The sequence below is a fragment of the Hippichthys cyanospilos genome, chromosome 9 (assembly GCF_059441005.1).
Source record: "Hippichthys cyanospilos isolate Australia breed blue-spotted pipefish chromosome 9, RoL_Hcya_1.0, whole genome shotgun sequence".
Lineage (NCBI taxonomy): Eukaryota > Metazoa > Chordata > Actinopteri > Syngnathiformes > Syngnathidae > Hippichthys > Hippichthys cyanospilos.
In genome coordinates this window covers 17,947,314-17,968,947 of record NC_142377.1, presented here as the reverse complement: position 1 = coordinate 17,968,947, position 21,634 = coordinate 17,947,314, and the positions used below count along the sequence as shown (strand labels likewise).

The following is a 21,634-nucleotide window of genomic DNA, read 5'->3' as shown; positions in this document are numbered from 1 at the left end:
AAAACTCAAATTTAAACAGTTCGAATTATGATTTTTACGTATGAAAGCTGACTATATCAATAAGAGGTGCTCTTCAATAAAGCTTATAAATAAAAATTGTTAGAATTTAAATTTTCCCTCATCTTTTATAATTTTGTCAGCTCTGGGGGTACTTGGCATCTTAGATTCTCAAGATGTAATGCTTTGTGAATTTTTAGAGAACATCAGAGAATGTCCATGCGCATACAGAGAGATAAATATTATTCAAGGCTGCATGTATATGTAGATGTAGCTACAGCTTGCCTGTGAGTAGCTTATTAAATAAGGCAGTTGTGGTGTAAATGAAATAGCGGCGGTTTAGGAAATCGGTGGAGGAGGCATTCCCAGCATGCTTTGCTGTATTTACTATTATTATTATGTTTAGGTGTTATCATGCCTCTAAGATGTGTTATTATGTACATGCATGGTGTAATTCCAGGAATGCCTTGAGACAGGCAGAATAATCACATATTTCATCGGACGGAACAAGGTACAATCTTTTTTTGTATCCAACTATAACCATTCGTCCGACAGAATAAGTCATGAGTCATCCTTGCAGATATATTAGCTTTATGTAAATTTAAGATCAGATTTCATACTCAAACAAAATCAGCGCAATCATTTTAGTTTTCATCATTTTTTTTAATAACATTTTTGTTTCAGGTGGTTGGTTCCCCAAACTATTTTTTTTTTCACATAGGCTCAATAAAATTTGGAAAACACAAATTTAATATTTACTCTCCTGAATAAAAACTAATTAAATAACACTCTAGACCGACGTAGTGTATTTGTATGACAGTATAGCAATTTCAACCTAGCTGTACAGTCTCCATTGTAAAATCTCTATACACTGGACATATTGCGTGAGTGCTATTTGCCAGTCTCTTTAAATTACTTTTGGGCATAGCGGATATTCACAGAATCGATGCAAAAAAAAAATAAGCAATTAAATACCGGCAGTACCTGTACAAAAAGAGCTACACAGAATATAGATTTTAGCCAAAGTGAACATTAGTGTTACTTGGCTACCATTTGCACTGCTTTACATACACAGTCACATGCGTTTATGAACAGACGGAACACATACTGTGCTGACCGAAGTGACAAAATAAAATGTAATACTTTAAACCGTTTTCAAAATCAGTTCTACGCTTCGTGTGGAATGTGTGCGTTTCAGTGCCAACTCACACAGTGGCAAGCAAGATTACTGACAGGGCAGGGAACAAATCGGCGCAATGGACTGCTGATGACGCGTTTAAACAAACATAATGACTATTTATCTAGTCTGGTGGGGATATATTACTATCATGGTCTTATGATTTATCAACCAATATTTCAATATTGCAATTTTTATGATAGGTTTAGTTGGCATGGATTGATAGATGAAAAATATATATTTGTAATTAGTGAATTATAATCTTCAAAGCAATGAAATGAAACTGGATATTTCCTCTAGCACCTCTGATTATCTGTAACGACAACTAGTGTGCCAAGACACACTGATTGTATTGCTATGTTTGGTGGTGGTAGTGTTGATTCTGACATCCTACAACGTGAATGCAATTAACAACATTCTGGTCTCTAACAGCTTAAGCGAAACACATATATGGCTCAGTGACAGATAAAAAAATAGGTGTCACTGAGAACGGGAGAGTTGGTCTTTATTCACTCAAGCTTGCTGCACGGGTCGTTTCCACACTATTTAACAAATGGTTCCGCGGGCCTGATCTAATTGCTTAACGGGCCGTCTGTGGCCCGTGGGCTGGGAGTTTGAATGTTGAATCCATAAAAAAAAATTAATCAACTGTCAAGAGGTCAGCAGCCATCTGAGTGCGTTTTCTACTTTGTTTTCTTTGTCCAGCAATCATGAAAACCAAATTCAATTCATGGTATACGGTAAGTGAAGATGAAAACATTTCCTATTCTATTAAAAAACTCACTTTGAAAACAGAAAATGACAGTGGCCTCCACAGAAGAGCTATTGCCACAACACTAAGATGTTTTTTTTTTCTTCCCCTTAGATGAAAATGTCATTACAGTAAACCTGCAAACTAAATTCCGATTAAATTAGAATGATGAGTGAATCACAAATAAAAACAGAAGAAAACATTTGGCACATTGTTTTTCAACCTATATTCAATTGAATAGACCACAAAGACAAAATATGTAACGTTCAAACCGGTAAACTTTGTTTTTTCTTTACAAACATTAGGGCACAGGCAACAACAAACAGTTTTAGAACAGTCTTTCTTCATGCACAAATGCAAGAAAATTAGGCATTTTATTATCTTTGGTCATTAATATTATCAAAAGGTTCAACGCATCTGTAGAAACCACTGCACGTGAGTAGCAAGGCCAAAACACAACACTGAATGATCCATGACCTTCGATCACTCAGACGGCATTGCATCAATATCTAACAACAATGTGGATAAAATAGCACCGCATTGGCTTCGGAAAACCGCTGCCAGTAAATACACTTTAACGCTACATCTGTAAATGCGACTTAAAACTATGTAAGCGAAAGCCATTTATTAAAAACACGATCGGCGTACCTGAGCCTGTGCTCATTTAGGAGCTATATGTCGTATTGTTTTGATTTAATACATGATATGTTTCATTATGTAGAATGGTAATACCCTTTTTATTGCAATACATAAAACACGTTAGGATTAGAAAAAAAAATACTTTTACATTCTGTCTTCTGTAAGAAAACATTGGAACAAAATGATAAATAAATGTCTATTAAGAGGAAACCATGATGGTACTGTTGCACGTTTCCAAAGAAAATAGAACATGTTTTATGGTGTATGAATCAGTTATTTAGGAAGTATTGCCAGTTGGAGAAAAGAATGTATTCCATTCTTAACATTTACAGGCTATGGCAGTATAAGAGGGAGAATGAATGCATGCAAGCTCTGGGTGACCTTCAAAAAAATAAAAAATCACAAACACGCAGAAGGAATCATAATGTGCGGTATGACATCTCAGCTTTGCATTGTACTATCGATGGTCAGCGCTTTAAGCTCAGATAACAATACTAATAGCTCCATTGCATTGACATTTTTAGAAATGTATCTTTAGAATGTTGCTTTCAAGTTGGTTAATTTGAAACAAATACAGCATGCCCGATCCAGTCCTGATTCTGAACAGCATACAATCATGACAATTATGTGGCTAGAGTATCATGTTGCTTGCCTTGGTTTTATTTATCATTTCTAAATGCAGCATTCAAGTATTGATCTGAGAGCAAGCATCAAAGAGCACTTAAAGAGGAAGCAAAGAGTTCTGACTGCTTGTATGGCCCTAGGCATGCGTGAAGATCCTGTTTGGAAGTGATGCATGCAAAGAAGTCCTCCAGCACCCATTATTATTTATGGCTAAAACTGAGTCATTTGGCTTGTGAGCTTCAGGTTAGATATATTTATACTTGTTTATTGTATTTTTTTGCCTCGTCTTTTGGGGTATTAAAACCTAAAGTGTTCACAGTTGACTCTCACCTGATGTTACAAAGCTTTTTAGATGCTTCCTTATGAATAAATGCAACATTTGTATGCGTGTCTGTCATGCACCAGCTGCTATGGCTCATTTATGCTCACCTTGCGTACCAAAATAAACATCTTCGTTTTAATCGGTATAAGCGTCACTGCACTGTTACGTTGGAACACTACGTATAGAAAGGACAAAGACATTGTTGAGAGGTTTTTTTTTTTCCAATGACATAAATTGTCCATGAACCTAAAGTTTAATGTTTTTCATTTTCCAAACATTGCTTCATGGGTTCTTGTGGTGCAATGCTGTGTAGCCCAGCTCTGCTGGCACAGAAATACAAATGTACAGAAGGAAGGCTCCTTGCTGAAAAACCCTGTTAAGTGCGTAATAGGGAAGAGACGAGACCTCATGCAACGAGATCTTGTGAGATTAGGATGCCACCTGAATTCTTGTCCCTGCATAGCAAGAGTTCCTTTTTTCATTTGGCTGTTTTTTGGCCATGAAGCACACAGGAGAATGCACTCCTTGCTACTGCACTGACAAGAAAATATCACCAATTGTGATTTTATTGCACGGGACCTGTTACCAGCGTTCAATGCAGTCTCTGGCGTAAATTAGCTGCTCGTTAGCTGCGCTCAAATGCTCTATATCGTCTGGCGAGAGCAGTCGGGGTATCTTTCAGAGGTAGTTTGAGAAACGAAAAATGAGAGCATGCTTTTTGAGGCAGACTGCCTGACAATTGTCATTCGAATTCTTGAGCAAAGATTTGCACAAACCAGGCTGCCTCAAATGTGTGTTCTGTGGTTCTGACGTCACTTCGTCTCAGACGAAATACATGGGAAATGAATCACTAAGCAGAATAAAATGTTATTGATCATTTGATTAATACCCAGTCTCAATACTTGAAGCTCGACAAGAGAAAGACAGGGTGCTCTGATTACTTTCAAATGACTTGTGGCGATATATTGATATTCCAGTTGAAGAAAAACTGGTAAAATATTGGCAGATATGACAAAGATGTCTTTGAATCTGTATGATTTTGTTAAACTATTCAGTTTTGGGAAAGGTCTCAACTGGAGCTGAGAAATGAGCCAGGCTCATCTTTTATATTTTCATTTGCACACTAAAACTGGAAAATGTATGTTGGGCATTATTTCATATAACTAATGTTGTAATATATAAGTCTTTTATTGTTCTTTTATGTATTTATTTTTTTGTATATCATCTCATTCTGGTAGGCTCAATCTTGTGAGGTATCCGTTCCTGTGGGATTTGTGTCTGGAGAAAGCCCTGCGGCAACTCCGCAGGATTTATTGCAGTCTGTACGTTTTCACGGCCCAAAAATTTAAATAAATGTATTCAGAAGAACGACGTGTGATATTCGGTTGACAGACGAGCGGGTGCGGTTTTATTGCAGTTTGAGAGCGAAGAGCATGGCTTGATTTTGCGCCCTCGTTTGATATACTTAAAAAAAAACAAGGCTGTCAATAACGCTCTTCTCCATAATGTATCAAATGCAGTAGACATTTATTTTAATTTAACAGGGACTTTAACTTTATGCATATCTAATGTAGAGCACAAATGAGCGTTAAGTCAGATGGAGTGAGATTTATCTATCAAGTAAAATCTGGAGGTGTAATTGACTACCAGATGGGTGCTTTTGTTTTTTTCCTCCAATAACCATTGTGTTCAGAGGAATGACCTTGAGAGTGTGTGCTACTTCACTCCTAATCCAATGACTATATCTGAAATTGCCAGTATGCCGCAGTGAAGTTCTAACCCCTTGTAAAGTACACTCGTAATATATTAACGCGTCTCTGCCTCCGTCAATCAAAATTGAGAAGAATTATCTTTGTTAAGGCAGAATTGTTGATACAGTCCTCGCTATGGATCATCATTTGGTGGTGAAAAGGGTAATAAAATTGCGGCCGGTTAGTTTGATATGCCACTGTGTTGAGATATGTTCAAGATTCTTGATTGTATTCCCTGAAAGGAACAGGTCTACCGACGAGGTCAATACCCTTGAATTTGTTTAATCTTGTTAATGGTTTTCATCAGAGTCCCTGATGCACTTAATCAGCGGGCACTGCGGCTATTTAATGCACTTAATTCACTGTAGGAGTGTTGCCCTTGAAGTGCAGTCGACAGCAGATTGACACAATTCAGATTTACTGAATCATTTCGGCCGTTCTTGAGGCGTGTTCCTGTACTGGAAATGCAGCCACTTTTGCAAATGTTCACCATTTCCTTACAGGAAGTCGGTACATTTTCATTCATAAGACTTGGTTCGAGTCAGACAATGGAACAATGGTTCTTTATCAACATCTTATCAATATAGACTAAATACCAGGATGTGCCCCACCTCCTCCACCTCATTTTTTCCAAATTCAAGCCTGACTTGAATGCACTGAAGACTTTGATGTGTGCTGCTCACATAAATGCAATGTTCAGGTCCCATCACACAGAATTGAATTGCAATGTAAGCTATAGTCACAGTCCGGCAACATTTTAATAAAAAAAAATACACATACTGCTATATACCCTAGCCACATTTGCATTGTGTTTTGTTTAGCCAAGCATAAGCCCCAAGAGGGATTTTTTTTTCCCCCCTTTTGGCAAAAGCCAAAGAAAGGCTAATCAAGGAAAAGGGAACTCATACTGTATGCATGGATTGATGGTGAAATGTAGTCACATTTCTCTTTGGTCAGCTCTATTTTTAACACAACAACAAACCATGAGACAATCTTCATCGATAGACTCAAGTGTACTAAAAACTACAATTTGAGATTCTTAACCTTGGTTAAGAACGTTCAATTATTATAGTTTTAAGCATGATTTAACGCAGTAAACAAACACATTGAAATAGCAGTACCCTATTCTAAAAATACCTTTGCCAATGTGGACGTGACCTTAACGGTTGACCTTTTTTATCAGATCAAAATCAACAAAAAAGGTTTGTACATGTTTTAAGTGTTGAAGTGGCCAAATAAGAGAATGCAACGAATAGATGTAAATGCCTGATGATCCATAAGGGCCTTCAGCTTCCACAATGCTAACCAGCCCGCAAGATGAACATGCACACACATCTAACCCAACATCGTGCGGTGTTTACGGGTCGCTGTAATCTGGAGATCCCGTGGGTCGATGAGCAAGTCGCGCAGGACTGTCTGGGAACGATTGACACTCCGATTAATTGATTTTCAGCTAGAAGCCAGCAGGCAGGTAGAAGAGGTGTGAGTGATCTTGATGAGCGGCAACAATCCATCCGAGCTCTTGTTCTTTCACTGCTCTCACACACTTGAGTTTTCTCTCTATAGAGCTGAAAATTACTTTTTGTTCATTTTTGTGTTGCACGGACTAACATAGATTACTTATGTGAAATGATGTACCTTCCACATATACAAATAATGGCTAAGGACTATTAGAAAACAGTTATTTTCTAGGGGTGGAACTATAAATCAAGAATTAATCAAATATCATATCAGTGATAAAGGTGGGCATTTAAAAAATTTCTGGTGGTCTGTCCATCATTCCTTGACACTGGTCACCTGTCAGTCATTGCCAAGCCACCTTTTTTCAAGCGGAACCAAACTGTAATCGTAAATGTGTTGTTGTTGTTTTTTTTTTTTTCCCACACTTCCATCAGCACTTCATCTCCATACACATTTTTGCCGTTCCCTTCGTTCGTTTGCGTCAACTTTTCGTCAATGCTTAGTTTGTCTTTTTTCTCACCGTTTCTTTTATTTTTGTTCTCATAATTCGTCAGCAAAATCCTTGCCCGTCAAAGATGTTGCTCCACCAATGACCGCATTGATTTATTTGTTTAGAGACATTGCTTATCTTAAGGGGGTTAAAAGTCAAGTCAAAGATTTTCTTAACAATTGTGTCCTATGCGGCCCACTTGTCTAATCGAGCGATTCTTATTATTGTGTTTGTGGATTGTGACATATATATGTGTAAATACAAGCGGGAAGGTTTCCCTATTTGTATCCATCTCAGCTCGTTTTGCCACTAGCTGTCAACTGAAAACGGCATTATAAATGCCAGGTTTCAGGTGACGACTTTTCCACGGCTCTGCTTGCGAATGTCATACGATAAAACTCAGATCTGCAGTGATTGGTTGTTGAGTAACTGTGATTTGTTTTCCTGTCAAAACCAAGTGGCAAAATGGCCTCCCCTGCGGTGGATATAGTTTGACTTTTCCTTTAATATTGTTCAAGCTGTAAATATTCTCCAATTTCCATGAAAGCAAATTATCTTTGAGTAGAATTATGGAAAAAAAAAGAAAATATTCATAAACATCAACTTTTTGCTTCCATCAACTTAACTTATGAAAGCATTTTGTCGAATACACGCTGTGATTGGAGCAACCCTAAAATCTGGCCTTTTGTGTATTCTGCCATCGATTAAGTGCTTTTATAAGGTCAACCCCCCCAGGAAAGATGAGACTTCATTGCATTTAAGTATAGATTCAGTTATAAATCACGCCACATGTACCGGAAATAATAATAGTCTAAAAAGAGACTTCTAGCAAGCTACTACATGTATTCATTGCGCTAGTTTTAAATGCAAAATGTACAGTGAACATTTTTGAAAGAGATTGTCGGTTCATCTTTTTATTAATGTTACACATTGTATACTCGGATTTGAAAAGTAATTGTTACCATAGCTACTGACCTTCATTTGGATCTACTCCACTACTCCCCTTTGCTCTCTAAGCACGTCCAACGTAGAAAGCATGCATGCATGCCACTCCTTCCTTCATTGCAGTTAAATTAAGCCGAGGCGCTCATGGGCCACCTCCAAGTCCTGAGCATTTTGTTTTTCATGTTGCTCCGAAGGTCTCTCCATTCGTGTTTCAGCTTTGTGGCATTACGTGTACACCCCCCCATGGCAGCGACATCTCGGGCAGTTTTGGCCAGTGATCTTTTGGCGAGAGTCAGTCTTCAGCGCTCGTTTCCCGACAAAACAAAACTGCATGGTGCCTTTTGACACACAGCACCAACACTTCTACCTCTCCATTCTGATCATTTGGCTTGCTTTTAGACTTAACGATTTCCATGTCGCTTTGACTAATTTAAGCGCTATTATACTTGGGCCAATAATAAAGCCTTACCAAGTTCTTAATCATTTTAATTAAGTAGCTCACAACCAGTGTGCGTTGGCACAATGAGCTGTGGGAGATCACTACTGCTGCTGTGGGAAGCATTCAATTTCACACAATATATATATATATATATATATATATATATATATATATATATATATATATATATATATATATATAGGTAGGTTAGTGTAAACAATCGTGGTGTATCGACCATTTAGCAGATTATTTTTGGTTGTGTCCCAAAAAAACTGGTAGAATTTGTTGTTTGGGTCATATTTGGCCAGCATAGTATTCATAAAAACCCAATGCTTAGTAGCATTAAGCAGCCCAGAACATCTTTTATGTGAAGAACCTTTTAGACGCGACTTCCCTGTGACTGTAAGTCCAGGTGCTTAAAAATGTAATTCACTAACAAGAGAATCAGTGGGGATGGAGTAATGAGAGTACAAAAACTGATTCTGACTACAGATAAGTATTTTTTGAATGTTATTTGTAATGTGATGCGAGAGCCTCTCTTAATATTTAATATTGCTTGTTTTATTTAGCAGAATAACATTGCCAGGAGGGATTGTGCCAGAGGTAGTTCAGTTTGGTCACGTCAACTGAATCAACAGTACCTCTTAAGTAGTGTACTCCATTTTGTCTTAATTGACACGACAAATCAGCAATCGAGCTCCACGCAGCCGACATCATTCCTAACGTTACGGTAGTCTGTTTTTTCCACAATCTTGTCCATCCCTGCCAACAATTCAGCACGGTCAGGCGGCGTGGCCCAAAAATATTTCGCTTTTGGAACACCTTGCAGGAAATTGTGATTTTGTCAGGTTGTCGGTTGATGACATGCTTAGATGAGATTTTAATTAGAAGACCTTATCTACTTCATACCCGAACAGACTGCAAAGTGCAGCCTAATGAGCAAGATGAGTGTTCCTTCTTTGCCCTTCCTCCCATTTTGCTTGCTTTGTTGTTCAAGTTCCCTGATGAATCTCAAGCTAAATTGTTTTGTGTTTGGACGGCAGTCCAAGGCCGGAATACACACAATGCCCAAGAGGGTGTGTATGTGCGCGCGCGTTCTGGACGTATTTCAAAGTTGGTGCCGCTCAATCTGGCACTATTTCTACTTATTTTCTCAGTGTCTGTCCAGGAAGTTGTGTTTGAGGTTCCCAGCGCCCAGCAAGGAGTTGAAACAAACATCTCGCCAGTGTTTGCAGTAGCACCACCTGTCAATTAACATGATGAATAAAAAGCCAGACTGGCCCCAATAGGGCGTCAGGCTTGGAAAAGACATGACAAGGTGTTAAGGTAAATTTCGAAACGAACTATCGGACGGTTTCACCCCCCAAGGAGCTGTTTTAATGCCAGGCCGCTGGGCTTAATTGTACTGTAATATGGCTTCATTTCTCCGGCCGAGGGCTTCTTGTGTACTCTTTGCTGAACGGGCTTGTTTGCTTTTAGCTGTGTAGGCCAAATTTTCTTCGTTTGGGATTTGAATAGTTGTTTTAGTATTTGTGAGCTTGACGTTCCGGCCCCAAAGGCAGGTCTCTCTGCGCCTGATCTTTGGCTGATCTTGGCATTTCTCATGTTTGGCGGGTTCCCTAGTGTGACTTCAACACTTTCGGGGATATCGAGCCACATCGCCCACTTCCCCAGGAATGAGAAACACATGCGCTTCTCACTCCAAAATCCGCATTTTTTTTTCTACACGCTTCCTTCAGCTAGGCACGTACTGTTACATTTTGAAAATCTTACATTCCAAGTCAAGACCGTATAATTAAAGTGTTCCCTCTGTTATTCGATTTGTTTCTGTTACAGTATGCTTCAGCCTTATAGACATCAAATGCATGAATTTGATTCTTGACAATTCCCTAAACTGATCGAGAATGTCTTATCAATGTTTGCTGACACGCATTGTTGAAGGGATGTGAAACATATCCCACCATATTCGGCAGTAAAAAGATTTTCTGTTTAATTAATTTGGTAACTCCATTATATTTAATGTAAAATTAATTCATAATAATGATAATAATTACATTAATGATTTGGGATTTCACTGTCAAACATCTTATTCCATCAAGTTATCCCCCTGAAATATTAATATGAATTTATTACGTGTTTTTTGTTGTTATTCATAAGCTATTGAGGTTGAATGTGAGTCGGAGTGGATTCAATTGCTCAATTTTTAAAATCATCTACTGTATACATGAATTTTTGGACACCAAAAATATTTGCCTATGATAACCAGTTAGCAATCACAATTAGAATGAGTGTGCTGATTAGTGATTACCATTCAAGGTAAGGAAACACTAACTATGATTTAGTTCGCACATACATATTTTTTGTTATATGTATATTAAACATGCAATGGTGTCCTTAAGGTCATGCAGACAATGCTTCAACAATACTCCGTGAGTAACCCTGAGGGAGCAGCTGCCTATTAGATGCTCTGAGGTCAAATATATCCTCTTGCTGAAGTTCCTGAATACATTTATTTTCCTTTTGATGCTTAAAGTGCCCGATTCTAACTAGTGCTATCACTATTGAACATTTTTAGACTTAATTATTCCATCGAGTAATCTGTTTTTTGTTTTTAAATGGAATTTTTCTCAGTCTCATGTATTTATTTATCTTAAAAATTATTGTTGATCGTCTGATATTGTTTAGTGATTTTAAAACTACACGTAAACAATTAGAGATCGATGCTAAACTGATCTAGCATTTTCTGATTATTTCACAAACAATAATTATTCATTACTGTGGAAATAAATCAGAAGATTTAGACGTTTTTAAGTTATTGTTTCTAAACCACAACGTGATTATTTAAGTACTGGTAGCTGCTGATGAATTTGATCATTGATTAGTTGTTGATTAATCCATAAATTTTGACAACTCCAATCCTACCTACCACAAGGTAATACGCCACTGCAAGTGGTTCCATGAGCACTGGAAAACCCATAGAGCGAAACATGCCAGGCACACAAAGTAAATACATAAAATAACGCGCTTACTAACTTGATTTTTGCTGGCTCCTCATCCAGTTTGCAAGACTTGAAAATTGGGATATCTAACGCCTAACTCTGATTCATCTGTGCGTGATCACAGTCGCAGCCGAGCAAATTTCAGACACGCTAGAAATCCATCCAAATTCCATACGACTGCTCGGCGGCAGCCAATCATTTCTCATTTCCCCGCTACACTCTATGACTTGCGACGGCCGAGCAGACTTGAAATTGGCCCTCATTCAAAAGTAAGTCGGTTGACTTGGAATCTGGCTCCATTCACAGTGTAGGCCCAGTTTCACATGTAAAAATGGAGAACCACAAATGCCTAATTGAAAGTGAATAAAATCGCCGGAAAGCCTGCGTTAGGCATTTGTCAAAAACTTGCGTGTGTTTTAGTGCTTCACTAAAAAAACTGTTCAAGAGAAGCAGATGTCATTTGACAGTTGCCTCAATGCTTTGCTGATGAGATTGTACAGACAGCAGCTGTCTCTCTCAGTGTGCATTTTTTTTTTTTTTTTATGCTTCATATGCAAAGCAATTTAAATCGGGAGCCGTTACACACTTGTGATGGCTGTGAAACCACCCTCAAGCTCACTTCTGTTTGGTGAAAATTCAGACAAAATAATGGGTCTTTTTTCTGTCTTAATTAGTCAATTTAATGGTAAGCCTTTTCTCTGCCTCCAACTGAAAATGTGGAAATAGTTTAAAGCGGAATGAAGTTCGCTTCCCATTTCGTCAACATGTCCGAAGTGTGTGTTAGCCGATGAATGTAAAGCAGGTCGCGGGGCAGAAATACTGATTGACATGTGAGAAAAGATTGCATTTTTTCCAGATGCTCCATCTGACATCACCCTTTTTAGGCAAATGCGGGACAAGTGCAGTATAAAATGCTCGCACATGGTTGCTGCAAGCTGGTGTTTAATTTTCACCCTTTTGGAGTGAAGGTGTTCACCTAACGAGATGAAATGATGTCAGGGCACATGCTATATTGCCACACGTTGACTTTAGTTCTGTAAATGAATCTGAAATGCTCTGAGCACTTTCAAAATAATGGGTGGTGACATCACCCAGTAACGGCAATAAGACATTGTCGCTTTTTTTTGCAGCCATTTCATTCATGCTGCTATCAAGGTGAAAGACGCTATACATCACACTATTACCCTTCCAGAACCTGGTGCAAGCCATTTACTTCCAAAGCCACACCATTTTGACTTGGCGGTAATTGCTTGCAATTTATACACTGTGTTGTATGTATCTGTTGACAAAGATAAAACGTGTCAGCTTTCTCAGTTATTTAGGGGGAAAGTGACCAGTAACAAAATCATGGCGACATGTGTAATACTTAGTGAAATTATCCTGAAGAAGAGATAAGAAATCCAACAATACAAATTTACCATATCTTAAAATTAGTAAGTTGTGTGCCGAGCATTATCCCTATCTGATGTGCAGTGGAAGGATGACTCTTCACATTAAGACGAAAGCTCATCTTGTTGTGTGCGTTCTGTTTTGTTGTATTATTAATTGTGACTTATTGTGCTGAGCAGCCTGAACACAAAGATATTATGTTATGTATGTTCTGTATTTATGGATTACACCAAGCTACTGCTGGATTTAGGGCTGACGCTTATCGAATCTTTATAAAATCGATTGTCCTTTTGATTACGCCGTGGAATAGTTGAGTAATCGTGCCCTCCCCATCTTTTGCATAATCTACAAAGGTTGAACACGACTCTGATTGTGCAGACATAACGTATCAATTTGTGATATACCAGAATTTTCTTCAACGAGATTAGCCTTCGCTATCCAGTTAGCAGTGATGATTAGCATTAGCGCACTAGTAATCGCCTCTTAGTCAACATTACCATTAACATAAAAAAATAACTTCCTCCTTTTTTGTTGTTGTTTGTTATCTTCTTCTTCTTGATAACCAAACTGGGCATGTTTCATGCTTGACTGCCCCCAACTGGTTAAAATTTGAATGACAGATTCTATTCTCGGATCGCACCGACCTACTCCTTTATGGGAAGTGATTTTTGGAAGCTCCATGTGTGAATATTAGCTTTAATGGCTGTTTCTAAGCACCCAAATAGCACCAGGCATTCAGCCACGATGTAGTGGAACAAGACAAGAAATATGTGTCTTTTTTCCCACCCAAAGTACTAATATGAAATACCTTTTCAATTTTGCAATATTGAATATTGCCTTATTTGTGTGACTCATAAAAAAATAGAAATACAATAATCGGAAATTTTTGACAGACACTGTTTTGTGTGTGTGTGTGTGTGTGTGTGTGGGGGGGGGGGGGTTCAAAAACATAGATTAGAAGGGAAACATTGTGTTTATGCATCTTTATGTTTTAGTATTTTAATTATTTATTCTTTTAAGGTTTCTAAATCGCACGACCTTTGTGCCATTTGGATTTTGAAGTTCTCCCTTATATTTACCGCGTATTATTTTTGACATCCTTTTGGTGAAACCAGAAACTACTTGATGCAATTAATATCTATATGGCACAGAAGTTAACACTTGGAATCGGTGGCCATTTCAGATTCTGCATCATTAGGCGACAAGGCTGGCATGATCTGAATATCGCATCTTCATCCTGTTATAATTACTCGCGCAATTTGTGCCTGGAAATGGTCTCAAGTTAACAAATGTGAAAATGATTTTGGGCGAGCGTCGCTCGTTTCCGACAGTCACGTTGGCACAGATTCACCTTGTCTGTGCTACTAATTATTATTGTAATTAGCCGCAATGGCATTCAGGTAGAAGCTTTCAAGGCAGGAGGTCATAACTGCTTCTGCTAATTAACGTGAAACCCAAGTGTGACATGATGACTAGCCAAAAAAAATGAATGTTGGACCGTAATAGTGGAGGTGATCTGTCTTTTCTAGTCAAGGTTGTGTCGCCACTTGGTTCGTGGTTGTCGTTCGCCAGTCCAGATTACATCATTGTCTCAAGGACTAAAAGATTCAATCTTTGGAACACGTGGATTCTGAAAATCAGGCGTTCAGGTTGGAAGAGAGACATCTAGGAAATGACATACTATTTAGTAGAAATGTGATTTAAAGTATCATTCAATAATCATCAATTCAAGGAACATTTTTAATTTGCTACCTTCATCCCACATTGGTTCAAAGAGTCATATTTGCAAATGTGTTTGTTGCCCAATGTGCCATCTTACTTGCTCTACTGAATCAGTCAATACGCAGTGTTTGGAGCTGCTATGACTTATCTGCTCTTGGGACCTGTGGGGAGCCTCGGGGGGTGCGGTGAACTTTCACGCTGTAGCAGCTGCAGCAGAAGAAGCAAAGTGAAAGTTGTGTGCATTTGGCTGCCTGAGAATGTAGCTTTGGTTATTATTCAAAGGTGAAACCACAAGAAAACAAGACAAGTGTTCTTCTTTTTGATAGAAAAGCCATAATCACTGTTAGGCAATTGCTGCCATAAAACCAAAACATTTAAAGTGACATATAGGTGAATTGAATATTTTTCAAAAATGTACGGCATACCTTTGATCAGTCGAGATGGGTGGTTGTCATTTTTACAAAGTATTCACTGATATAAAGTGCAGTATTTAGTGCAGCAGTATTTAGAATAAACTTATGGCATACTGAAACTCATCCGAAATGACCAGTAACACAGTTTGGCACTAACATTCGTAAGTACAGTACATTGCTGAACTAGTGATACCAAGTATTAGTATCCCTGGCCTTATTTCAAGGTATCGAATTTCACAATGGCAGCCGATGCTAGTATGGAACGTTCTCTTGTAGCAGTTTTACGGTCACCAACTAGAAATTACAAAATTGAAAAAACAGAAAAGTATAATGAATTAAACTTTAAGGAAAATGGTATATTGGAGTTCGTCTTTTTTGTTTCCCCCCCATTTAAATGATCTCTGTTTTGTGGGGGAAATTTTGTGTCTCAAAAGTATATGTGGTATCTGTACCTAGACCTGCTCACTACTCAATAGGATCTACTCGTATAGGATAAAAAAATAGTGGTTCTGAATATTCCCTAATATTTAAACAAAATTAATCTATACATTTTACAGTTAATCAAAACTAAATATCCAGATGTCCATTCATTTTGTTTTATTATTATTATTATTTTTTTTATTATTGTGAGGTCAGATTACACTGGAAGCAGGCAAAGGAAGGAAGAGCCTGGACACCCTGTCGAGGAAACACATTTCGGCCGCGTGTATCTGTGATCTTGTTCCGTCAGTCACGACCCAAAGCGTGCGACCACGGTTGAAGGTGGGAACGTAGATTGAAGACATCACCTTTTGACTCGGCTCCCTCTCCACCATTACCAATCTGCCTGTCAATCACCTGCTCCATTCTTTTTTCACATGTGAAAAAGACCCCCCAAATACTTGAACTCCTCCGCTTGATGCAGGATCTCATTCCTGACCCATAGAGGGCACTCGACCCTTTTCCTGGCAGCGCATCATGGCTTCGCATTTGGAGGTGATGCTTTTCATCCCAACTGCTTTACACTCAGCAGTGAAGCGCTCCAGTGAGAGTTAAAAGGTCTCGTCTTGATGAAGCCAATAGGACATCATTGTCTGCTAAAAGCAGAGACGCGGTGCTCAGGCCACTAAAGCAGAACCCGCCTCCGCTGCGCCTAAAAATTCTGTCCATAAAAGTTATCAACAGAATCGATGACAAAGGGCAACCTCGGTGGAGTCTACTCTTCACTGAAAACAAGTGGGACTTTCTCGGACACAAAAGCCCATATCAGGGAGTCTTGTCTTTGTGGCCAACTCCGAAGTGGCGCAGAGTCCAACCACTTTCACGACGGCTTGTTTCAGAGCCCAAGCCGTGTATGAAGGCAATTCCCAATGAGAACTAGTTGGAACCTGAGCCGAGGCGAAATAAAACATCGAATAATATTTAGAGGGGGTCGTGAACCGTGCTTTGTCTGATCCCTCATCTCGGACTTGTTTGCCCCCGGGTTACCCAACGTATGTTTTTCCTCTCAGGTAAAGTGTCTGGTAATCTTTCATAGGCATTACTCTTCACACACGGACATTATTGACAGATAAACGGACTCTCAAACGAGGACGACTTTACTGGCTAGCACTCAACGCGTGGCAAACATATATTATGTAGTGAGTGGCGTTTCCAGTGATTAGCACTCCAGTCACAGCATCAGGGATGCAAGTGTTTTGTTGTTTTGAACCCCAGATTGATTGTCATGCAGTATTTGTACCATACATGATATTTTGTTTGTCACACTGTGTTTTTTTATTTAATCGTGTTCTAAAAAATGTTCATTCAAAGAGAAATCTAAAGATGTTTAAAATTTTAAAATATTTAAGAACAACTAAAAAGACTATTGAGTTTCTGTATTTAATGCAAATCAGACATGCGTGTCTACAAGACATTTTAATAAAAAATATGATGATATGATTACATGGACTGCCAAGATACAGACTGGCGGGATACACTTCCTTGTTTGCTCTTTGAGCTGGTTTGTGTTGATCATGTATTTTTTTTACCCTAACTGCTGTCCTGTATTATTAATATTGTTGTTTTTTTTTTTTGAGGATCTCAAAACCAAAGCTGATAAAATCAATATACTCATTAAAAATTGCTTTATGAGGGAGAAGGTCACAACCATTTAAAAGCTCATGGAGTTAAAGAACAATGAGATTTCGTTCAAAAAATCGCTGGTGAGCTCCCCTTTAAAAATATTTACTTCACATGTGTTATTATTATCATCATCATTATTATTATTATTATTATTATTATTATTATTATTATTATTATCATATTGAGAATTGTTAGTGATCTCAATCAAATCAAAATACAGGAATAAAAATGAATTTTTGTTTTGCCCAACCCTAATAATGACTATTGGTATAGAATTTCAAAGAAATAATTAATGGTGACACATGGGGCATTGGCCCAATTCTCGTGATAGCAAAGCAGGGCTAGTGTTGGTTCTGGCAGGGCCATCACAATTTGGCCAAGGGGCCACCCCCTTAAACTTAACGCAGAACCCTGTCACATTTTATTAAATTACAACTGGTGTACATGCTCAAATCTAGTAGTCTTGTGTCATAGACTCAATAACTTAAATAGTTGTTATTAACATTAAAACATCAAATTAGAGACTGTCAAAGACAGGTAGCCTGGATGTGATAGATCTTAAGGTGTAACATCAACTGACACAGTGTAACATTTCCACAGAGGAATCTCTGTGTTGGTTTCATAAGCATTTAACGAAAGAGTGGAGGTGAAAATTGCATCAGTTAATTGCGTTTTAATCATGTGCAACCAATACACATGTTAAATTTAAATACATTCAAAGGACTTTTTTTTTCTTCTTTTTTTCCCCGGTGGCCCTTCGCTAATCGCCTCGGTCCTCTGTGACTGAGTAATTTAACGCACTTGTCCACTCTATGCACTTGATACAATGATATTTTAACTTGACTCCCGGACGTCTAATACAGGTGAAACGCTCCTATGGTGGTTGTTAGGCTGTTGTTGTTTTTTTCCCCAAGGCTCTCGGGGGTTCTTGGCTTGTTGTTGAGTGTGATATTATGGAACAAATAGCTCAGTAGAGCAGCAGAGGAGATTGCCCTCAGGGCGATGAAAAGGGGGGAAAGGAGTTTGTACGCCGAGACATTACATGCTGTTTTGATCCGTATGGCCATTGAACACTTGCTTTTTCCTAAAATAATAGGAGGTAAAAACTTCCAAAATAATGGCGGGACTATGATTTTAATTTCCCCGAGTTCCTCTCATTTTGCATATAGAAAGGTTTAAGTGCAGCATGGCCCTTCAACGTCTCAGGGCCCGGCACAAAATGCATTTTCTGCTCGGCTCAATCAGCGATGCTGTGGCTTTAATCCTTTGCCCTCGGGGGACAGCTGACATGGATGAGAGTAAACTGTTGACATGGAGCTGTCTCCTATGCTCTCTGATCAAAGCCCGCGCGGCCCTCCTGCTTCACAACCTGCCTTCAAATATGCTCGGAGTCTCTGCCGCAGATGCAGCCTCGCTCTCTGTTTCACACGCATCATTTTAATCCACCGCGAGTTGATAGATGTGATCACAAAGCGGCTATTTATGACGTTTCCACTGTAGCCTGTTTGACCTTCTTCCGAGTACGCCGCGTTCCATTTAGAATACGCTCACGTCGGAGCGAATGTCATTTTTGGAGGCATCAATGTGCTGACTTAAAGTGCAAGGGAGAACTTGGCTTGCTGTGGCGCTGTTTAATTAATCCCCAGTAATGATGCAACTATTAGTAACAGCCAAGATTATTTTAAGTGGCTAGAGGGGTGAGAGATGGTATGGGGTGCTGAAATACGCAAATACAAGTCAGTGACTTTTAACTCATTGGCTTCTTGGTTAAATTGCCGATATGTATTATTGCATCATTCATTTGTTTGTACAATCAAACAAGTTGTTTTATAAATTGTAGCGTGTAATGGTAATTAAAAATGGTCTGGTTCCTGTTTTCAAGGTATGCGGCGGTTTTAAAAAGTCGTTTTTTTTTATGACCGCTAATATTCATTCCCGATATTGACTTTTATTTTATTGTTCTTTGTTTTTTTTTCGTAGTCAACATTATTCAGAGTCGGTGTCCATGTTGTATTCTCTTTCATTTTGCTAACCGCTCCCCTCTCTGCTTGCAAGAGACTTCATTGTAGGTTTAACTTCAAAGAGGCGGCTTGTGTTCGTAACTTTGCAAAAAAAAAAAAAACATTCATATTGTGCCATGCTTTAAAAGTCCACCAAAAGCTCATTACCAGTGATTTAATTTATGACCAGTAGCCTATTATCTGTTACTAAAACTAGACCCATGATTTAATACCTACAAAATAATTAGTAGTCTAAGAGGCTGTTAACCAATATTTGGAGGGGATATTAATTTTCAGTAAAAAGGAAAATATTGCTTCTCCAAATTTCCAAAGTAGCCGATATTAAAATGTCACTTAACTTTGTTTTGAACAAATGTGGTTTCCCCAGGTTCAGCAGAGTCTTTTTGCGAGTTTAGTGAAAGTTTAAACAAATTGTTTCTTGAATTTGATACTTTTTTAAATGTATTTATTATTTGCAGTCAGATTTAAAATGGTGAAACAATAAAAGTTGTCAAAATGTCAAATATCGGACGACATAATCGGCCTGCTGAGTAGTCTGTCCCTAATTGAAATATTGACTTTTTAAAATTGGTCAACACAGGGAAATTTAGTTACGATTGAATAGCTCCTTATAGTTTCCTCCAGTAAATAAGCTTCCTCAAAATTTGAAAATAACAGAAATTGTTGTTGTTTATATATTCAAATGAAAACAATTGGTGCACTTCTCTGACAAAGTTAACTCAACATTTATATAAATAAGTCTCTAAAGTCAGTCGTCAGATTTTTAAAAGCAGCCCATGCTGATATTCATCAAAATGGCAATATCGGCGCCGATGATCGTCCCGGCCCATGCTCGTCTAACCCTAATTGATATTTTGACTTTTCAAAACCACCCTTAAACCGCCAAAGTGGTCATCGGCCCACGGCAAACGGAATGTTCTTCAAATGCTGGCACATAAATAACGTTGGCCATGTTTTACCAAAATATTTGTTTCAAATTTAAAATTCCAAGGTGCGATTCAGTGTCGTAACTTACTAGCCGTGTCACCGTATTTCACATGGGGTGGCGTGTTTATTTTTTGAAGTCTGAGGCACTGCAAAATCCGTTTGACGGTTGTCAAAGTACAACAAGGAAATGTGTGATTTAATCCCGTGCGGTTGACAGTGTCACTGCTTGTGGCAGTCACACTTGTGCGCATCAGTGGTGCAGTTGAGTTCCAGGCCAGCTGCTGCAGAAATGGATGTAATTGTTGGTAACTGTTGGAGTGCACAACACATCACAGGCTCTGCAGGCTGGCAAATCTTGTTGTCTGCAGGTCTTGATGGTGATGATCATTGCCAGTCGTTCAGGCTTTGTGTCAAACGATGCTTACTGGACTGGAAGCGAGAGGTTTTTCTTGGCACACGTTTCTTGTTATTGCTTGGAAGGATAAGACATCGGGGTGGAAGATACCGCCGAAGTGTATTTTGATCATCATCTCCCTCTGGGGTTACCACCACGCTGGGAGTTGCCACAACTTCCATCTGATAAGATACTTAAGCGGTAATAGAAAATTCCAAGCATGGAAATTCGATGAATGTGTCATATTTACAACCCACAGGCCTAGCGCAACATTAACATTTGGCAATCCTATTTTGGCAGCATCCCTAAATGTTCTCTTCTCCTCACAGTTGCATCAGATGGCCAGCCTCACCGTGCTGGAGCAAAGCATCATGGGAGCGCAGGTTTAATAAGGGAAAGGAGGGCAGCTGGGGACTTCTACTGGTCCTACTCAGGTAAATCTCATTCCGGAATCACAGTTGTTTGTCTTTCTCACTTTATTGGTCCCTGTGAGGGAAATTGTGTGATTTGTATAAGTGTGTGTGGGGGGGATTTTTTTTTTTTTAAACACGTTCCATCTCCTCCAAACCCCCCTCTAGTTTAACAGAAAGTCAAAGCCACTGCACTAAGATATAACACTTTAAGATTTATCTCCGTTCCTGGCGAATGTTTTCATCAGATGCAAAAGCAACAGTTGGCCCAGATGAGTAAACAGCTGTATTTCTTGGCCTCCCTCCTGCTTCTCATTATTGTTAACATACATGCTTTTAATGCCAAACAAAGTGCTTTGGGGAAATCAAGACTTGCCTCCTCTATATCTCCCGCACGCTACAAAAAACACTGCGGCCCAAAGTGACCACTCATATTGTCCTTGTACTTTGTTTTTATCGTGTGCATTGAGGATGCAGCTGCTATCAGTTTTACAAGTGGAATTTGGATATTTTTTTTCAACGTTTGAAAACATTTCCCATGCATCTATAGGTTTATCTATTTGGATTGATTTGATAGTAATTGTAATTATTCTAATAAAAAATTTGTTTACTGTGCTGGCAATGTTAACATTGAGAAATGGATAAAACCAAGCAGTAGAA

General features: G+C 38.7%; 1 protein-coding gene across 2 annotated transcripts in view; it reads left to right on the top strand.

Moving 5' to 3' along the window:
• The window catches only part of LOC148419265 (receptor-type tyrosine-protein phosphatase gamma-like), a 125,024-nt gene that overhangs the window by 18,495 nt on the left and 84,895 nt on the right, over positions 1-21,634 (top strand). For both annotated transcript variants that reach the window (XM_088422853.1, XM_088422852.1), the window contains exon 3: positions 20,894-20,998. In XM_088422853.1, coding sequence (XP_088278979.1) covers positions 20,894-20,998 — 105 coding nt within the window. The remainder of the gene's footprint in view (positions 1-20,893; positions 20,999-21,634) is intronic.